General features: G+C 41.1%; 1 protein-coding gene across 2 annotated transcripts; it reads right to left on the reverse strand.

Annotated features, from left to right (window-relative positions):
• Positions 1 to 7,144: 7,144 nt before the first annotated feature.
• Positions 7,145 to 20,537, reverse strand: smek1 (SMEK homolog 1, suppressor of mek1 (Dictyostelium)). 2 transcript variants are annotated; one of them, XM_020641497.3, is made up of 15 exons: positions 19,472 to 20,537; positions 18,740 to 18,795; positions 18,553 to 18,651; positions 17,798 to 18,415; positions 16,826 to 16,903; positions 16,616 to 16,732; positions 13,567 to 13,683; positions 13,336 to 13,467; positions 12,831 to 12,933; positions 12,108 to 12,266; positions 11,783 to 11,952; positions 11,047 to 11,186; positions 10,315 to 10,505; positions 8,599 to 8,810; positions 7,145 to 8,324 (listed from the first exon to the last, which is right to left on the reverse strand). In XM_020641497.3, the coding sequence occupies exons 1-15, from the start codon at positions 19,611 to 19,613 to the stop codon at positions 8,199 to 8,201; spliced, it is 2,460 nt and encodes an 819-aa protein (XP_020497153.2). In that variant the 5' UTR covers positions 19,614 to 20,537; the 3' UTR covers positions 7,145 to 8,198. The 2 variants fall into 2 exon arrangements, with proteins under 2 accessions (XP_020497153.2, XP_020497152.2); XM_020641496.3 differs by having other exon boundaries at positions 11,047 to 11,189.
• Positions 20,538 to 20,662: the final 125 nt, after the last annotated feature.

The following is a 20,662-nucleotide window of genomic DNA, read 5'->3' on the forward strand; positions in this document are numbered from 1 at the left end:
AAGTGAGGAGCGCGTGCCTCTGATGTGCCCTTACCAGAGAGGAAAGGGAGGAAAGAGGGTCTTTCATTCAGCATAAGGAGATCTGTCTCTTCTCCTTTAGCCCCTCATTCCACCACCGCCTCTCCCCCCCCTCCGCCCACCTCCTTCGTCTTTGCTCCTGGAGAGCATCTGAAGCCCATTCTCTCCTTCTCCTCCCCTCTGCATCAGCCGCAAATATATCGCAACTCTCGGTTGGGCGAAAGGCATTTTGCCCTTAATTGCACCCAGCCGTTAGAAAGACAAAAGAGGTGAGTAGATTGGGAAAGGAGAGGAGGGAAGAGTGAGGAGAGGAGAGGAGAGGAGAGGAGAGGAGAGAGGGGGAAGATGAGTCAAAGGAGGGAAGAAAGAGAAAATGAAAGATGTGTTTGTTCAGTACCACAGGCTGACACGTCTCTCTTATCTCTTGCCCAGCCAAACCATATGCCCTGAGGCCACAAGAGGGGAGGGAGGGGAGAAAGATGAGGTGTAAGAGCGTGGGGGGGGGGGGGCGGAGGGGGGAGGAAAAGGTCGATTAAAATGTGACTGAAGAAGTTAATAAAAGAGGCACATGCCATACGTACGGTAGGCAAAAGCTATCTGAGGTCAGCCAGACATGGAGACAAAATAACAATAAAAGAAAAGGGCGGTCACTGACTTGAAACAAGAAGGGGAGCTTCTGCCTGTCGCCTGTTGACCACACACGCCGCCTGGCACAGTGCAGACGCCAACGCCACACGACACAGAGCCGCCGTCAAAAGCCTCAGACACTCCAGCAGCAGGATCCATCATGCACGGCTGTAAGAAAGAAGAAGAAGAAGAAGAAAGGGAAAATTAAACTGATTTGATTACACACAAGCGTTCAAAAAAACCCAAAAAAAAACACAAATCGTGGAAGTCAAACGCCCTTTTGACTGCTACTGTATTTGGAAAAAGTCGTGTTTGGGTAGTTTTGTGTTACCAGAAAGCCTGCCAAGACATTTACATACAGCTAGAGGTTGGATTTGTGAGTTGAAAGTACACAGTAGTGTTCTGACTGTGTGACCGGGGCATTGTGTGTATGTTCGTGTGTGTGTGTGTCTGAGACTGATCCCACATGTTCAACTCCCGCTGAACCATTCGTCCGATTCCCCTGTTTATTGACTGGAAACTGATACCTTTAAGGGTTTCATTCATGCTATATTACGTGAGGCAAATTCAATAGCCCAGGCATCATGTTCTTTTTCAGTCTTTTACGTCGTTGCCCTGGGTGGTTTTTAAATGTTGGAAGTCTGTCTCTCTCTCCTTTTTTTTTTTTTTTTTTTCCTTCACAGACGCTCCTTCTGTTTTCCCAGCGCTCTGCTGCACAGAATCATTTCTCAATAACACCTCAAGCTCGGGCCGATATACTCGCCCAGAGGGGCTCCTGAAGTTGGTTTTATTTTATTCAGTGTGAGTTTAACACGCTTTTAATAGGCCCAGAAATTGAAACGGACGGGGGGATTTTTGTCAATATGCGAGTGCACATTACAGGGGATCCATTAAATGTGAGCTCCTAGAAAGTGCGCTGCTTCTAGGAATAGACCCAAGCATGTGTTTGTGTGTTTATGTGTGTGTGTGTGTTTTTTAGTCAGCGAGTGAGCAGCTATCTGCAGCTCATGGTGCGGATTTACGGCATGCCTCCAAAGTATACTTTCGACCCATCTCACGCATACTCACACACACAGTCCTGGATGTGGAAGGTGCACTCTTTATCACTGTGACATTTTCATTTAACACGCAGCCCAAGAGCTCTTATATTCACATCCATGTTTCCTGTGCCCCTGCTGAGGCACAATACAAACCACTTAACATTTAGCAATGGCAGATCAGTCACAAATACCCCAGCTTCCCAACGCTTCCATGGGAAAGCTCGTTACTTAGACAGACAAGAGTTATGAAGGGACTGCGGCCTGAAACCAGGACACAAAGGAAGCATGGACTTACTGCTGGTTTATGGTGCACGTTTAGGAACAGTTAAGTCTGCTCTGAACTTCAGTGTTGAGCTTCAGTGAACGCTTGTTATGAGTCGAGCCAATATGTGCAGAGTTGGTCCTCAACATGGGGGAGGGAGGAGGTAGCAGGGTCAATCTAAGGGCTCACTAGATGATTAAAGGGATAATAAAGAATCAGACTCATTTATAGTACATACAATTACACTTTTTGTTTCTGGCTTCTGTCTTATTTACTAAAATAGCAGATACTAAGGCTTGACTAGGCCGCTATACATCAATTAGGTACAGTCATTCTTCTTAATTTGAAACAAGCTTCAGCAGGAAATGTTTACATTTGAAGGACTTGTACAAAATACATTTTTGGCATTTCATGAACAAACTTTACAAAGTTGGCAGATACATTTTCTCCTGGCAAAAAGTTTGGAATTGCTGCATGTTGCTTTGCAGAAAGGATGCAGTGAAAGGAAAGTAGGCCTACTTATATCCCAGTTAATATTTTAAAAAAGGTTGTTTTTTTTTCATTTGGCAGGCAAGCTTACTATATTCCCTTGGGAAAAAAAACAAGAATAGAGCCTACTTGTTGCAGTTGGTTCCACCTCTCTGGAGACTTTTATATTTATTTTATGGAGGACTGTGAATCACGGGCATCTAGTTTAAAGGGATATTTCATTTAACTGACTGTATTTAATCAAATATGAAGCTACAAGTAGATAAGCCAACCCTGCTGTAACTTCATGTATCAGTCAGACAGCAGGTCAGTCACCCACCTAAAAAAAAAAAAAAAAAGGGGGGAGCTCATGAGAAGTAGGATGGAGTCATGTTCTTCACTGTATCTCACCTCCGCCTTAATGTAAACCACATGTGACGGATGATGACTTTTCTCCTCTCTTTCATTTGCTACCGACGGATGCTGCTTCTGCTGCTGACCCGGGGCGTCATGTCGGTCAGGGGTCCCTGTCGGCCTGCCGCCGGCTCCCCACCTCAGGGACGGCCTGCTTTTTTTTTTTTTTACACGGTGATTAATCACTCAGAGCGGCGGACGTGCTGTGCTGAACACGGTCATTCACCTCCATTAAAAGCCGGGGAGTCTCGGACGGACACAGAGAGTACTTTGTGTCCGGGAAACACGGCTCATTGTCCGCCATGACGCCCGGCTCTGCGGGGAGACATGAGGGGTGGACTTACTGCCCGATGTTTAGACAACCTCGGCTAGGTTTCTGAGAACCGCATGTGTGCCTCATTTCCTAGTTCATATCCTGGTTTGGTTAACAGGTTTACATTGGATTAATATACTAGTTCACTGTTTTGTCATGCCATATCTACTTTGATCCATTAAAGTCACTTCCCAGAAAGTATGTAGGCTAGTAAGACTTGGAGGGCCTTTAACTCGCGTCATTTATATACTCGCTATCGCCCCCTATCGGCTTCCTCGTAAATACAAATCCACTCTTGCTAAAATGAGTGCAATAATTATTTTAAACAAAGATACGTGAAGTGGTGATATCTATAGTCAAAAATCCCAAACAAATTATAAACTTAACACAAACTCATAATAAAGCCACTGAGGCACCTAGAGGGCGAATCTTACGCAGGATATATTGATAAGCCCATTGTCCAGGTGATGATTGAAGGTTTTAGGGTGGTTTATTTTATCCAGAGACATCAAGCAGGCAACAAACAACAAAAAAACGCTGCTGTCTGCTGGTTAAAAAAAAAAAAAAACATTAACCCATTAGGTGCCTACCTGAGTCTCACCTGGCTACCTGGCTATATAGACACACCCATGTACAGACTCCACCCTTAGGCCCCAAGTAGCAAAATAAACGAATGGAAATAACTCATATGAATGTAAACAATAATAATCAAAATACCCCGAACATAATCTAATATTCAAATGTATCCCCAAAATATCCCAAAAAATAAGAATATAGACTTTCACTTAATTTAGGAACAGTGAATAGCTGTAATAATACGCATGAAGACACAACTAACTTACAGTTTACTGCATTAAAGGCTCTGAAATTTAGAGGCCTGGTTCATTTTGATGCAACAAAAAGTAGGTCTTAAATGAAATAGCTAGAAATAATGTACTTTAATTTATCATAGATTTAGTCATAAACAAATTTAAAATGTGCAGAACATTATGTGCTTAGTTCCATTTCAATACAATAGCAGAACTAGGAGTAATGTAAAATGTCACTATTGATGATTTATTAAAGATGATGAAAACTGAAAACATGCAGCGTACTATATTAGATGTGAAAGTTAAACAGGAATGAATCTCTGCTATTTTCTCAGTGACATCTCAGTAGTCATGTGAAGTATCACTGTTGATCACATCAATGTTTCATTCGCAAATTTATCTTTGAACCACAATCATACAAAAACATGCTTGATCTTAGCTGATGTTTCTTCACTTTGGTTAGACGTGTTTTATTCAATCAGCAAAAGTAGCTCTAATGTTTGGCTGTCATTCAAATCTGCAATCTTGGTCAACAGAGTGGTTGCATTTATCTGAATTGGCGAAAGCCTCGTTTGGAAAACCATCTTTCCCTGATGAAGAAAAAGGGTTGAATAATGAAGGATTGTATCTGTTATGTCAAGCTATGTCACATGCTGTTTACTGTATAGACTTTTCTTTACTTTTCCTTTAACCATCAGACAAGCTCTTGTTCAAATGAACACAAGCTAAAAGTGTATACTTACATGATGCAGAGCAGGGAGTGGGATTGTTTGGGTGAAAAGAAACTGTACCCTAAAACTGTAAATCTTTTTTTGGGATACAATCAAGTGTTATTGAATCATTGATTTTGGAACTAAATGTAGCCTTCTATTTCTTATGTCCCCCTAAAAGACTCATTCTTAAATAAAATGTAAACAAGTGACTTCTGCCTTAAGCCACTGGTTGTAAACAGAAGACTATGAAACATCTGGAGATCTGACTCAGAGTTGGACAATCCCTATTATCACCTGAAATTAAAAAAAAAGTCATAATGCTTGTCCCATTAAAATATGTTTACAATGTTGGCCAAACAGTACAATATAAAAGACAGGTCATTATCAGTTCCTATACTTTAAGAGAGGATCTTCTGATGTGATCAATCCAGTGAAAGGTGATAACTGGCAGCCTGGATACCAAGGAAGAGGAGCCAATCAAGAGAGCTGTCAAAGAGGCTTTTCATTGGCCCGGCAGGAAGCTGGACAGCAGTGTCTCCGACGAGGACACTACAGTCTGGCAGACACACAGGCGGGCAGAGCCGGGTGAGCGCCTTGGCACTGGAAGTGCAGCCAACATTCTGGTGGAGCGGTGGCTGGCACCGGGAGCAGGCTGGGCCTCTCCAGTGGCAAAGAGGGAGATCACACACTCACACTCTGCCACACTCCTGCTGAGGAGCAAACGGAGGCTGGCAGGGAGGAGCGCTCCTTAAAAGCTGCCGTTGTCTTGAAGATGGCTTTCATGTCAATGAGAGCTATAATAGGCGTTGTGTGACGGCTCTCGCTGCACGCTGAGCACCGAGTGATCCTGTTTTGTCAGGTTTTAATTAATAAGCAATGTTTGACGGCCACAATGCACTTGAAAGGACTAAACAGTGACTCCTTGGTGGCCTTAATGCTGTTTGTTTTGGAGTCAGGCTCAAACTCCCACTGGGGTAACAACATACACTGGGAGGTGCTGACAGTTTAACTAAACTCTTTTCACTCATTGTGAAAAAAACAACAACAAAGAAATAACACCTGAACGTCCTGATGAGAGATACAGATAGAAGTTTTGATGCTAAAATATCAAAGCCACCCATTTTATGACTGAATCACAGTGATGATACGCAACATAATGATGGTCAGTTAAATATGTGGTTGAAATGAAGCATACATGTATGTTGAAGCAAAAAAATTAATCAGCAGATTTATTCATCTCTCATTCTCAACATAATCTTGCTTTTTTTTCCCCCCAGGTTTTAAAGTATGTCAACTTCATTCATTCTTTTGTTGGAATCAAAATTGTGGAATTCTTTAAATAATGAAGAGCTGTGTTCAGATATTTCACAAGAAAATATATAAGGAGAGAATTATTAGACTGTATGAAATTGGCAGTGTGTTTTGTGTGTTTTCCGCCTTATTTAAGAGGAAGTGAAGTCAAAGATTCTAAATTATTCAGATTTTTTTTATATTGCTGTGGTTTTAGTTGCCAAGTCATTGTATTTGGACAGACCATCTAGATATTTCTTGTTTTCCTTTTGCGTAAGGGGCAGGCAAAATAAGGTTTATTCTTTTCCCTGCTCCTTTCCGAACATGGACTGGGTTAAAATAGTGAAAAATGTCATTCACAGAAAACGTTGTGTTTTGACATGAGCAGAACAAATACAAATGGAATTAAATACAACTTTAAAGGTGTTTTAGTTATGGTTAAATGAAAAAGTGATCATGAGTGTAAAATGAAGCTGCTTTTTTTTTTGAGTGCGAGTCTGCCCACTGATCAAAAACTCCCCCTTTGTATTTGCGTGAGCAGCACTGAAAGTATTCACCAGCTGTAACCGAAGCATCTAAATCATCAACGGGGCAAATACTCACAGGGTAAAGAATGACAACATTATTATATACCGTACACAGTAAGTATTTCACAGTACAGATGACATGACCCACTGAGTCATGCACTGCATCTTTTTTAAACAAAGGGTGCCACCTGGTGGATGATAAAGGCATCAGCTGCTGACTTCCACCACTTAATTTAAGGAAACATGTTTTTTTCACTTTTTCAATATAGTTGCATTTCTTTGATTCTTGGTCAAACTTGTTGGTAGCAGTGAAATAAACACTTGTTCATGTTAGTCCAAGCACAAACTAATTCACCATTTACTTTGGATTGGTCTACCCGGTTTTGCAAAATTAATTTGTTTGAGGGATTTGCTGGTATTTAAAAAGAAATATAAATCAAAATAAATGTCTCGGTTTAAGAGTTTAGCTTTACAGCTTCACAGGAATACTCGAGGAGTAAAGGCGCCCGATGAGAGATGGCTGAGTCACGTTTAATCCAGCTGCTCTGTCTTTGTTTGAAATATAGAAGGACATTCTTGTTGTAAAAAACAAAACCCAGACAGATAAATAACAGCATGATGCAGCAAAGACACACTTATTATGAAAAAGGGTAGTAGGACATCTTACAGCAAAGATCATTTTAATGGTCCCAAATATTCTGAACAACTAAGTGTACACTCATGTAAAAGGAAAAAAATGAGAAGATATGACAAAATTCATCACATCTAGAATTCCACTCAATCTTTAATCAAGACGGGATTACAAATTCTCCAAAAAATCTGCAGTTTCAAAGGGCAAAGGGTAAAACTAGCTCACCTACTGAGGTCGTTAAAAACCTGTTCAAGTGTGACTGAAAACGTCCTGAACATTTAAAGGCAGGTCTCTTTTGTTGTCATTTACAAAAAACAGGAGAAAGATTGAGAGACAAATAGAGAACAAAAAGAAAGTAATGAAGAAACTGCTGGCTTTTTTTTTTCTCTTCAGAGAAAGAACCTCCGCTGAGGAAACGACGACACTGATGACATCATCAAACGACAACAAGGACAGCTCTTTGCCACATGCTGCCTCCCGTCTGGTCCTATATACTAAATAAAAAAAATCGAGGGACGAAAAACAATCGACAAAGAGAGGGAGGAAGAGCAGAGGAGTAAAGAAGGAGAAAGAAACAAGGAGGAAGGTGAACTCCGAGGAGGGGGTGCGAGTGGTGGTTCTGGGTCTGAATTGGCCGACCCGCTTGGGCCGCTGTGATGTCCTTCCCTGAGTGGGGGGCAAGGGGCAATGGGTTATGGTCCGAGCCCGCAAGCTCTCTTGGAATTCAGTCTGCGTTGTGTTTATGTTTGTGGTGTTTTTCTCCAGTTGCTAAGTTACCATCCTGTCTCATACTGAGTCTGCTGACGATGTTTCAAGTGTGATCTTTTCTCCCCCGACTTTCACACGTCCTGTGTCGCCCTTCAGACGATTTGTCGTTCCTGGTTTCCTGATTGGCACTTGTATAAAGTGGGCTAGTCCGAGGAGGCTTCGTATCCGTTCAGTCTGCTCCTCTTTTGGCCACCAGCTGAGGATGAGCGGTGGCTTTCATTCATTCATTCAATTTGTTTACAAGTTTGATCATTCCTGTGCTGAGTCTATGAGCTGAAACTGTCTGAACAAAGCACAAGCTGAGACAGTGAAGCTTCTTTAGGAGCTCAGTTTGGACTTCTTGGAAGGTGGCAGAGGGTCCTCTTTAGTCTCTCCATCCTCGTCATCTTCGTCCTCCTCGTCATCATCATCATCGGGGTAGTCCACAAGTCCCACTAAACCTCCCTGAAAAAGACAAGAGACCCCACATCAAAAATCTTGTCCTCATGAGCAAATTCATTTGGATGGGATTAGACTACAAACTTGTCATACTCAGAGGTCGCTTGTTACAAACTTAAGACGTTTATACAACTTTTTGCCTTTAGAGAAAGTATCATGTTACTTCTAGGATATAGGTCAATGTTTTTATTAACACACTAGAACGCAGAGAGGACAGAACTCACATGAAACACCTTTAGTTTAAGACCAACACTTTGGACATTAACATGCTGACAGGTACCTTTGTGGTTACAGTTGCAGTGGAGGGGGAGCTCCTCGCCCCTGAGCCTGGAGAACCTGGTGATCCTGGCGAACCTGGGTTCAATGAGGCAGACGACGGGGGGCTGGACAGGCTGGTTTTAGTGGAGCCGGAGAAGGCGAGCTTGAAGCTGGGGTTCTGTCTGCCTGATAAGCTCGACTTCCCGAGTACCTCTTTGTCGTCCGGGTCTTTCACTGGGGGAAGAGAGAGAGGTGGTCAAAATTTAAAGCCCCTTTTTTTAAAATCTAAATCTAAATGCAACCACAGCATTCTTTTACAAGAAACATTTCAACCTTATCAACTCATCCAATGAAAGTATTTCTTGAAAGTACCCTGCTCTACAAACAAATCTTTTGAGCAGTTGTTTGTGGAACATGGCATACAGTAAGATAAACTGTGCCTTACTGTAATCATTGTAAACATTGTTACTGAGACACTCAGTAAGGGCTGCAAGTAAAAAATAATTTTGAATAATCTGCCCACTACTTTTATGTTGAATTAATTAATTCTCTATTAATTGGGAAGTAAATGAAACAACAAACTAATCTGGAATACTTTTCTTGCACATCAAGGGTAAGGAAACGCTTCCACACCAGAGCCATCACTAAACTGAACCTGACAGGAACACTGCCTCCAACACAAGCCCCCTCAGCTTCAGCACAACACAGCACAACAGGACAAACAAGCAGGGTTAAGATATGAAATGTAAAATATACTTTAGCGGTAATAATAACGTTACATGTGCAATGCTACTCCTGGTGAAATAAAGCCCCATGTTCAATATTGTTATGACGCAATAACATGTCATGTGCTTGAATAATCACGATGCAAAGACATTTCATGTGCAATCGTATTCTTTTAAAGGTGCAATATCCAAAGTTCCTCCAACACTGAAGACTGTGCTCAATGCACTCGCTTTTTGTTTTAAGTGATGCACAGCAAATGTCATTGTGCATTGACAATGAAGGCATTCTATTCTATGAATATAAAAGTTGGACATTTTATTTTGTCTTATTGTTAAGGCGACTCATTGAAGCTTATGTACAGCCATGTGAAATCGAGCCAATGCATACGACATCAGGTTCTTGAACGAGATGCTATAAAAACACAGACGAATACTTTTTAAGTGCCTGTTTCTTTCAGGATAACAAGAGGTAGCTCTACTGCTCAGAAACATGCTGACCTAATGTTATTGACGCGTTTTGTGATGGCAAAAAAAAAAAAAAGGAAATTTGCCTGACTTAAGATCACACTTTAGGGCTGTTAGATAAAGCTAAGAGGATGTCAAAGCAGTCTGACACCAATCCTGTACATTATGATCTCATTGTTTTTTGGCCTATGAAATTTCCCAAATTGGGTTTTATAGACGCTTTTGCTTTAATCACTTCCTGTCTACCTTTGGCAAATAAAACAGAAAACAAGTCTTTTTACATCAGTTTCCTTAATCTAAGGCTTTGACTCTACACTGGTATTTCTCACTGATATGATCAATATAAATGAGAAGTCAGTGATTTGTTAATCCTATTATAAATTATCAATCCAACATACCAGAAACATGATTCTAAATCCTCAATCACAAAAGCCCTTAACCTCCAGTACAATCAAATACATCCTGTCCTTCAATATCATCCTCTCACATCGCTGTTTTATTTCAATGTTCTCTACTAAGTGGGGAAAGCACTGCGTTTCCATACATACATTTCTTTCTTTCCATGAACTTGCTTATAGGTTCCATGAGGTCTTCCTCTGTTTTCATCTTGTCAGAAGGTGGAACCACTGCTTCACCGTCCTCCATGTCATCCTCATCTGTGTTGAACCACATCTCCTCCTCGTCCTCCAGTGTCCGTGCATCACGACGGAAGCGGTGATTCCTCAGAATGGAGCGCATGCTGGGAGGAGATAATGCGCCACTTTTAGTGATCCAAAAACAGAATACATATATTGCTGTGTACAACTTATTCAATTTGTCAACCAGCTTCACCCCCAGGCAGTTTGCACTTTATGTGCAAATTCAGACTGACACAATCTGCTACACAATATATAATGAAAACAGTGTGATCTCAGTTGATGTGAAACAGAAGCACAACAACATTTGTATAAAAAGGTGCTATATGAAGAAAATAAACTACTAAAGTACACATGAACAAATCATGAGGAAAGCAGAAAATAAAAAGAACACAATCCAAGATGCCAAGTTAATTTGTCAACCCCACATAAATGTGTTTTAGACTCTAGACTCATACTGAACAAGACACGATATCTGGATAACTTCAACCGCTTACTGATGCAAGTTCTACAACTGGGTGGATGCTATATTGACTTTTTTTTCCATTACTTTAAGAAAAACATGCCAACAAGGATTGTGTAGCTGAAGAAGTCCTCACTGGCAGCTTTAGAGTTGCAGTAGTAGTGCAGTATTGGTTTTCTTACCTATCCAGTTTGGGGTTGTCTTGCCTCTCTCGCTGTTGCTCATACCGCAGCTTGAGGCCCTTGAATGTTTGGACGTAGTCCACATCCTCCAGGGCCTTCCAGTAATTCTCTACTATATGAGCTGTGAGAGACTTCACATCCTCCTGGGAGCAATGGGAGGGGGAGAGAGAGGAGGGTAGAGCCCCAGTAAGGAGGAAAATGATGGGAAAGTATGAAAAAGAAGTGTAGTGTGCAGTTAAGAGTTTGGAAAAGAGGCAGAGAAGGAATAAAGTGTGGAGGAAAGGAGAGCAAAGGAGAAAAAGAGAGGGAAAACGAACCAAAACAGTTAGAATGAATCCGAAGAGCCTTTCATGTACTAAAGGTTTAAACATTTGGTATTTTATTCTACAATCTAAGGGTACTGGAATGACTGGCTAGATGGTAATCAATTTGTCTAATTAACTTGCTCAAAAAGTAGAAAAACAACATTCAACATCTCAGCTTGACAAACAAGTACTCTTTCAACTGAGCTGAACAGTTAATCAATGCATGTACTGCATTAAGCCATGCATCTTATACAACAGAAAGACAGAAGTGGTTTTAAAAGGTTCTATATTGTACAGGTTTGACAAGCTGCTCCACTCTGGGGAGACAAACAACAAATCAAGAAAGAAAATGAAACAGAGCGATATCTTAACGATTTATCTCTCTAATTCCTAACCAACGGAGGGGAAAGGCAAAATGAAGCAACACTCACCACACGGACATACTCAAACATCTCAATGATGGCTGAATTCATGAGATTGTAGCGTGAGCCGTTATTGAGGAAGGCCTTGATTACAGGCTCAAAGAGGAAATTTCTCATGATGTAACGATTGTAGAACTCATCCTTCAGACCAATGATCCTCCGCATGAAGCGCAGGGCACCTGAGGACAGACGGATGACGAACAAATCAAAACTACTGAAGTATATCCAAATAATCTTTAAAGAAAGGCTCAAAGGTCCAATACTTTGGATAAACTAGAAGGATTAAATCCCAATTACAGGGATTAAAGAATCGTGTTGTGGTTGTATGACTCACATAGTGCCAGGAAGGCGTGCTGAGAGGCCGTGAGCACCAGTACCCTCCTGAGGATGTCCTTGTTGATGATGTAGTTCTTGATGTGATAGGTGTGATGCTCAACACAGAATGTCAGCAGCTCCAAAATCAAGGCCAGCAACTGGGATGTTTGAAAATCATCTAACAGAAGACAGAAAAAAAGACTTGCTTTAGCACCTTTCACCTATTCTCAAGTTAAATCTAGCATAAAGAGGGTCTGAGATTGAAGGAGAAGCAATCTGATCTGTTGACTTGCAGAGGTGGTTAGAGACACATCAGAAAGCATATCTTTTGTAGCTGCATATGGAAAAGGATATTAAAAAGAGACAGCCCTAATATTTTAAGGATCCCAGGTAGGTGATGTAGGCAGCAAAAAAAATAAAGAAAAAGCAGAAACTGTTCAGCTGGACACAAGTTTGAACAGCAAAATGTCTCAGATTTCCAACTGGGTAAATGGTGATAAGGTTTTTTTTATTCACTCAACTCGCAGGTATTCAATAAGAGATTAGATGAACTTTATTGTTCCAGTTGGAAATTTCACAGTGCTCTGACCCAGTAACAAATATCAAAGATCATTAATCAGTCAAATACTTCAGGTAAATTATCATCAATTCCATACATAAATTACTAAAACCATAAATATGTAATAATTAAGAACAGTGATGGACAACTGCAGGCACAGCTACACATCTACACACACAATACCTTTGCTGGGCTTCTCCTCCGTGGTGTTGGCCAGCAGAGGAGCAGACAGGACGTGCATACAGTGCTTGTAGAAAAAGCTCAGGAACTCTGTCTTTTCTGTTTTCTAGGAAGGAAAAAATGAACAAAAAATTACAATATAAGTTTCATGAATTTGACTTTCCTGAACCTCACACTACAAAACCATAATGGGAGGTGAAGACACTTGTTAAACTGATGAAGCAGGAAAATCCAGCTTTTATTTCTTTTTCTGATTTGACTTGCATCTGAACTCTATTGTGTCAGCCACTGGCATATTTCGATCACATTTTCTCGCAAATTTGCACTTGTATGACAATTCATAACATCCCTTTTCTACTATCCTACAAATGCTGCCAAATGCTACAGAACAGTTAGATCAGTATCAAAGCGCTTTTGAAAAGGCTGGTTCTGACTAACAAGTACTCAGGTGTAGTGTACGGTCGTTCCTGTATAATCTGAGGTTTTATAGAGCAACTCACAAACATACATTTGCAGTAGCCAGCATGTTCTCAGGGTCCACCAGAGTCCGTAGCAGACCCATCAGCTGCACCGCTCCACCTAGCTCTGGGTCTGTATCACAGATCATGTGTTCTATGATCAGGTTGATCAGGAGGATGTCCTGAAAGGCCAACAAATAGTCATTAACAATAGAACACATGTTAATATAATATATGAAAATACTTCTGACATATTTGGCTTATTATGTTTATTTACTTACATCATCATTCTGCTGAGACTCTTGCATGACAAACTCTCGTACCATGGAGGGGTTGTACTCCACCAGATAAGAGAAAATATCTGTGGCTGCCCCACGCACCTGAACGTCATCCATTCCCTGTTTCATAAAAAGAAAAATATTTTTGTCAGTGGACCGTGAATTTACCTTTAGGGATCAAGAAAGTGTAATCCTTATTAAAAAAAGGACCAGAACAGTTCTACAGATATAAATGTATATATTTGTTTTACTCTAGTGTTTTTGTGTGTGTGTAAAAATACAAGGGAGGATGTCAATATTACTTTGCAAATGGATAGTAAAACCGTAACGCATACATTTTACACACAACATGAACAAATACCTAATGACTCAAAAAGAAGAGTGAATTGTGCTGTTGGGGTTGTTAAGAGGCATAGAGGCTGGTAAGATGCAGGAAACTCGCTATTTTCTTTGAATGAAATGTATTGTTCTGTTTTGTCTGTCCTCTTGTATCAGATCAGTTTGTCTGCAGTCACTGGTGTGCAGGTAAAAGCAAAGTAACCACTCAACAAACACAGGACACTAGTGTTCAAATAAAAACTGTTTACAGTGGTGTTATGTTTAGAGAAAGATGATAATGATTCCAGCTGGGGCAAACCTACAGTGCTTAGATGTTAAAGTATATTGTTGTATCAACAATCTTTTTATTTTTAACCTGATTGCGACACAAGGTGCACACAGGGCACTTAAGTTTGATTTCTGTTAATCAGTGATCAGCTCGTCTCACCAATAAGAAAAACTAATCCTCTAAAGAGAAGTGGCTTAAGAAGAGCCCCACATTCTGGATGAGTTCCACACAAACACAAAGCCAGGACGAACACTGCAGTCAACCTATTCTAATTTTGTGTGAGTGTTGGGGTTGTTAACATGATCAAAATCAGTATTACTTTTACACCTAACAGTCAGCAACTGTTAAAAAATGTGGCATCGCAACCTCTCAATACAGATCTAAAAATCACAGCGTGTTGATAAGCCCAATTAAAAACTAACTCTACATATATAGTACAACCAAGTAAGATGTGATGGGTCTGCTAAAACCAGAAGATTCTCCTTGCAGCTGTGACACATCCAAAGCAAGCCAAAAGACAATTTACAAATGTTAGTTTTGTTGAATTAAGATTTAATTTGCCTTTTCAAGAAAAAAAAAAACACCTGCAATTTGTGCACTGGATTGTGGGAATCACGCACAAAATATTAAATTCACTAAATTGCAGTGGCACTCACTATGCGGGAGAATTCCATATAAATTCACAATGATATTAACAATGCCCCGAAATGTCACACAGCCAACGTTTGCACTGTTGAGTACAGAGTACACTGTTGAGTACACCTGTAATCCAACTCTCTCTCTCTCTCTTTCACTCTCTCCCTCAAAACACACATAAATACAAATGTGCATTTTGCCAAATGTGAAGGAAACTCACTGATAATGCAGTGTTTCTCACACACATAGTGCTGAACATTTCACACTTGCAGAAAACTCCTGAAAAACTCTGATATTTGCTGGAGGGGCTGTATGTGTGAATGCAAACAGATTTTTTCGCTTCGAGTTCACCCGGAGCTTCTCCTGCCAGACTTCCTAGTATTTAGAGCTGATGTGAGAATGCATGCCTCAAGCAATCTTATCCTTTACATGCAAAACTGGTGTTTTTTAACTGCAAGTTTATAAAGTTTAGTTTATTGTTTAGTCTTTCAGGGACCATGTACAAAATATACATTCATCTCAATTAATGAGAAGAGATGCATTGCACAGGAAACAATACAAAACACACAATAGGAAAAACATCCTTCTGTCTTTTAAATATCAACTACATCACTCACTCTGAATCTTTACGGTGGGAAATCATTATTTAACACACTTCTGGTCTGCGTGTCGTAAAATCCTTTGTCTAGCAGTGATCCAGTGGCAGTCATTACAACAATTACCTTTAAATCCGGAATAAAAGTTGCACCGTTATAAAACGCACCCTGTTTGTGAAGGTCTCAGTTTAGCTGTCTTCCTGCATGATGATTTCTATTGTGTTCAGCCAAGTCTACAACGTGCAGTTTCTGTACAGCTGTGTCACTCTTTTAGTTCAGTCTGTTTTCACTTTGTGTGAGTTTGCACGCCGACTAGCTAGTTGAGCTCTCAGCCTGCAGTGAAAGTTGTGAAGCACAGACCCCTAGCTTGCAAGCTTTCTGCCAGACTCCGCTGGCCACTCTTAAGGACTCTTTCAATCAAAAGAGCACTTGACAATGTTTATTTATTGAACAATATACCACCGTTTTCTGTAAATGCATGATTATGACCTTGTGAGGAAGAAGAGATGTGAAAAAAGTTGCACAGCCAGACTGGTCTGTGTTGCTGTCTTTCCCAGCACAGAGTGCAATCAGCTTTCAATACACAATAATTGGGGATGTATTTTTATTTGCGCCAGGTGGCTGCTGCACCCACGGTCATGACTGCGTGTGTCAGCTGGTATATTGGTCGCCTGGGGTATAAGAAGCAGCTCAATTCTAAGATGTAAAAAATTGCATTAAACGTGTGTCTTATAGACACCAGATTTTACGGTAATATAAAAGGACAAAAACAACCTATATTTTCTTCTGATGGCCTTTTTGGTCACATAGAGTAATCAGAATTAATTTCAGTCCAGCTCATAAACACATAAAATTTCTTAACAGTAAGTTTAAAGATCAGTAAATATATCCCGCTGGGAGGTGCGTGTGTGACCAACTAACTCTGGGAGTTTTCAGGGGCAGTCTTTCTGAGATATCTAGACATTTTCCGGAGTGCATATTAGAAACTGGATTATGTCATGTCTTTAAGTTAGCTAGCAAGCTTTTATCCTGCCGATTTCAACATTGGATTACTATTTTTAACTAAGGGGATTTGCAATCAAGCTTGGATTCACTTCGAGTGGAGGAGGAGGCAGCAGCTGTAGGTGATGGGGTTGTTTCAACCCACAAAATCCTGAGCAAAATCCCCCAATTGCCATTCCTTCATGCTTATTGCTTGGATTAATCCACTCACCAGTATGACCTCTAGTGCCGGTAGAATGCCCATGTTCGACAACGTCTTGAAGAAGGCGTCTCTGTTTTGAGGTTGTAACGTTTGGGAGAATGCACAGAATTCTTTTAGGAAGTTCACCTGCAAGAAAAAAGAACCACACTCTCAGAAATGATACAAGGAGAAAATGAATCAATGAATCGATTAAAGATCTAGGCTGAAAGTCTGGCATACCAGTTCGTGTCTTTTATCGTCGTCTGTGGCCTCATCTGTGAGCTGTGCAAAGAGGTCTGTCAGGAACTTCTCATCATCCTGACATCACAAGGGAAGTGCAAAATATGAGTGAATGAGTTTCACATAAAAGGGTTAACAGATCAGGATACAGAAACAAGAAACCTTTACCTGTACACTTAACCTGGGGTAAGATACAAAAAGTAAACTAAGATACAAATAACTACCAATCCAAAAAGTGACTGATTTAGTTTCAGTTCAAAACCATTGATACATAATACATGTTTTGTTCAGTCCTTTAAATGTATTGCAGTTAATTTGAAAGAAATCTGTCTAAGTCATAAAACTCACAAAATGTGGGTGATTATTCTGACTGGTTATGCACTGTTCACATACTCTTTAAATCGACAAACCAGTACTATTTAGTAAATTTGCCATCTGATAAAGCAGATGATGGTTTCACTGATCAAAACATTTGCTCTCTTTACTTCAACTTCAAAAGACAGCCGCGTGGGAAATAAGGAGGACAAGTCTCATATCAGGGTTGGACTTCAGAATTTCACATGGCACAGTTATCCATAGAGTCAACAGCGTCCTAGTTTCAGTTTATCTCTAGCCCAGCGTAACTGATTTACACAACACTTCTCTATCTCTATGGAGACAGCCATACATAAACACTGCTGAGTTGACACAATACAAAAACACAAAGATCACACTAGCAGACAAACTCAGACTGGGAAGAGCACAATCAGCCAAAACTGAAACCTTTGTACACTCCTACAATTACTGTAATTTCAAGTGATTACTGCTTTGACACTATTTTAGGATTACTCACATCTGTTTTTATTTTGAAAATGTTCTTGGTATCAGCCTAAAATCCTTTTTTTTTTTTTTTGCTTGAGCAAAAAGCCTAATTTTAAAGAGAAATGTGGTGTAAAAATAGTGCAAAAACAAACAACCTTTGTTTTGTCTCACCTGTAGCATGCCCACAATCTCCACCTTGTTAAAGAAGATGAAGGAGTGCAGGGTGGACAGCATGTTTTCCTCAAAAACTGAGGGCGTGGGCAGCACCATATCCTGAATGTACTGCACACGATACGTCTGGTGTATTTTTTGACGCAGTTCAGGATCAGAGATGGGGATCACCTCTTTGAAGCGGGCGGTCTTAGTTAGAAACTCCCGGTGCCGCCTTGGCTGTGGGAGTGCTGGGTCAAACTCCAGACAACCAATGACGTCCATAATGCACTCTTCAGAGAACATAACCTCAAAGAGTGCCGTGCGATTGAGCAGGAAGATGCCTTTAATTATTTCGTACAGGTGGTGCAGTCCCTCACTGTTCTCCAAATCCTCACACACATGAAACAGTTCCAGGAGCTTGCGAATGTAGCCCTCATTCTCCACGGCAAGAGCCAGCTTCTCGCGCCGCAGTGGTGATGGGAGTGATGAGGCCACCAGTTCAGCCAGATCGTCCAAGCGGTTCAGTTCACATGGCGGTAATTCCAGACCAGGGGATGACATGTCCTCAAAGCGCTCATCCTCAGACTCATCGACCACATCCTGGGTGATATCCACTGACGGGTCCTTACCCTGCACCTTACATTCAGACACACATACAGTATAATGTGAATACTTAAATAAGCTATCACAAGTAACACCCAAACAACAGTGTAAAACGCATACACAGATGGAGCAGACAAACACACACCCACACAAAGATATGTGCAGTTTACCTGGCATATTTTCTCCCAGATTTCATCACAGCCAGCCTTCTCCTGGAAGCTGAGTGCCAGGTCATAATTCTCCGCCTCGGACCACACTATCAATGTATCCTGTATAAAAGAAAAACAAAGCCAATTTAATCATCACACAGAAAAAGTAAAAACGTAACAAGTGCACTGCGAAATGATATAAACTGACCTGTTGTTTCTGGTAGGCTGTGGTTGGATTGATTTTGGACTCCAGCAGTAGGGAACCTGTAATTAATAAAAAACAAGAGTGGCTCATTAAGTTTTGAAAACTGACTTTCAACAGGAGGATAGGTTAGGCCAGGGGTCTCCAACAGGTAACTCGGGAGCTACAGGGGTAGCTCGTGGGCAGGTCTCCAGTAGCTCACCTGTAGGTTGACTGACTATGTTAAAAATAAAAAATAAATCTGACAACAGTAAACACACCTCTTCCCACTATTCATGTATTTGGCCCATAAAAAACAAGTGTAAAGTGGTCATGTTTTCTTGGACATTGATGTGAATTTTCAGCAACATAGCTTACTATGTGGCACAAAAAGAAGTGTAAAATATTCACATTTTGTTTTTCTTGGACCTTGATGTGAATTTAAGATTATTGACAAGCATTGGCTTAGTAGCTTAATCCAGCTGATGTGTGTGTGTGTGTGTGTGTGTGTATGTGTGTGTGTGTGTGTGTGCTGTGTAAAATAAATGCAAGTAGCTCTTGGCCACTTTCATTTTTTTTTCTCCAAAGTAGCTCTCAGATGAAGAAAAGGTTGGAGACCCCTGGGTTAGACTATTCTCCACACACATGTAACATGCCTGGTCCCAATGCTTGTCTTGAGCAGCTAATACAATGATCATCATAACAACACCCCCCCCCACCCCCCCAAAAAGAAAAGTTACCATCCCATCGTCTACTCACCATCACTCTCTGCTCGCACCAGGAGGGACGTGCCTTTCAAACGCTCCACGTAGCCCGAGGAGACGTGTCCGGTCCCACGGTCGTCCCACTGTCTGTCCTCATTGAGGGTATAGACTTTGACTCGTCGGCGAGTGTCCGTCATCCTGGCAGGTAGTTCCCCCACCACCACCACCCCACCTCCTGACAGTGTGCTGGGTGACGCCGACACTTAAATCCACTTTTTGTTGTATGTGTGTACACCTGTTCACTTTACTACAATGAAGTAACTAGAAGCAGGAGGTCAAACAGGGTTGGCGGCACACCTGGACTATAACCCAGAAAGTACGATACCTGTTAAATGTGACCCGAATGCCTCAAAACTTAGTCCGGGCAGTGTGACACAACAAACCCTGGGTAGCAAAAGCCTTATTTAAAAGCAAACTACTGGTTGTTTATCCACTAATCAAATGGGAGACCGACATTGCAAAGTCCCAACACAATGTTCAAAAGACGTGTATTCGTAGCAAACCTTAGCAAAGATGCGTCCTGTGGGTTCACAGCAACACTCTGCTTCTCCAGTACAGTGTGTACGCTTGTGCTAGCAAAAAAAAAAAAAAAAAAAAACCCGAGTTCACTAACTAGCTGCTACGCTAACTGCCTACGCTCCACATTCTCAATTTTAAATAACCTCTCAAAGCGAACCGAGCCGATCTGTACAGCGGTGACATAGTTTAATATTTGCGGGAACGCACACGCCCGTGTTTACTCTCGAACCGATTCGTCTAATTGTGTCTGTATAATACGCCAGCTAGCCAGCTAGCTAGCGTTAGCTGCTATTTCTTCCCCCAAGTGTTCCGCCATGTTCTGGCTCGGGGCCGCGGAGAGACCTCTCTCTCCTCACTGGTATTCGTGCATCTCTTTAAAAAAATAATATATGCAAAGCAACAAACTGTACTCGGATAATTTCTTTAAAGGTAACGCTTTACATTATACTGTTATTCGCCATTCATTCCCGACGTCTCTGCTCAGATAATTGCTAACTCCCCCCCCTCCGTGAGTATTCAGCCATCTTGGGTCCCTTCTGAGTCAGGACGGGGTTTCCAGCACAGCAACAACAGGGCAGCGCGCCACATTTAAAGAGACAGTAACCCGTTTTCTAATACGCAAAAGCAGAAGGGAGTCCCAATCATTTGAGAAGCAAATCCCGATAAA

Source organism: Labrus bergylta, chromosome 15 (assembly GCF_963930695.1).
Source record: "Labrus bergylta chromosome 15, fLabBer1.1, whole genome shotgun sequence".
In the NCBI taxonomy this organism is placed as follows: Eukaryota; Metazoa; Chordata; class Actinopteri; order Labriformes; family Labridae; genus Labrus; species Labrus bergylta.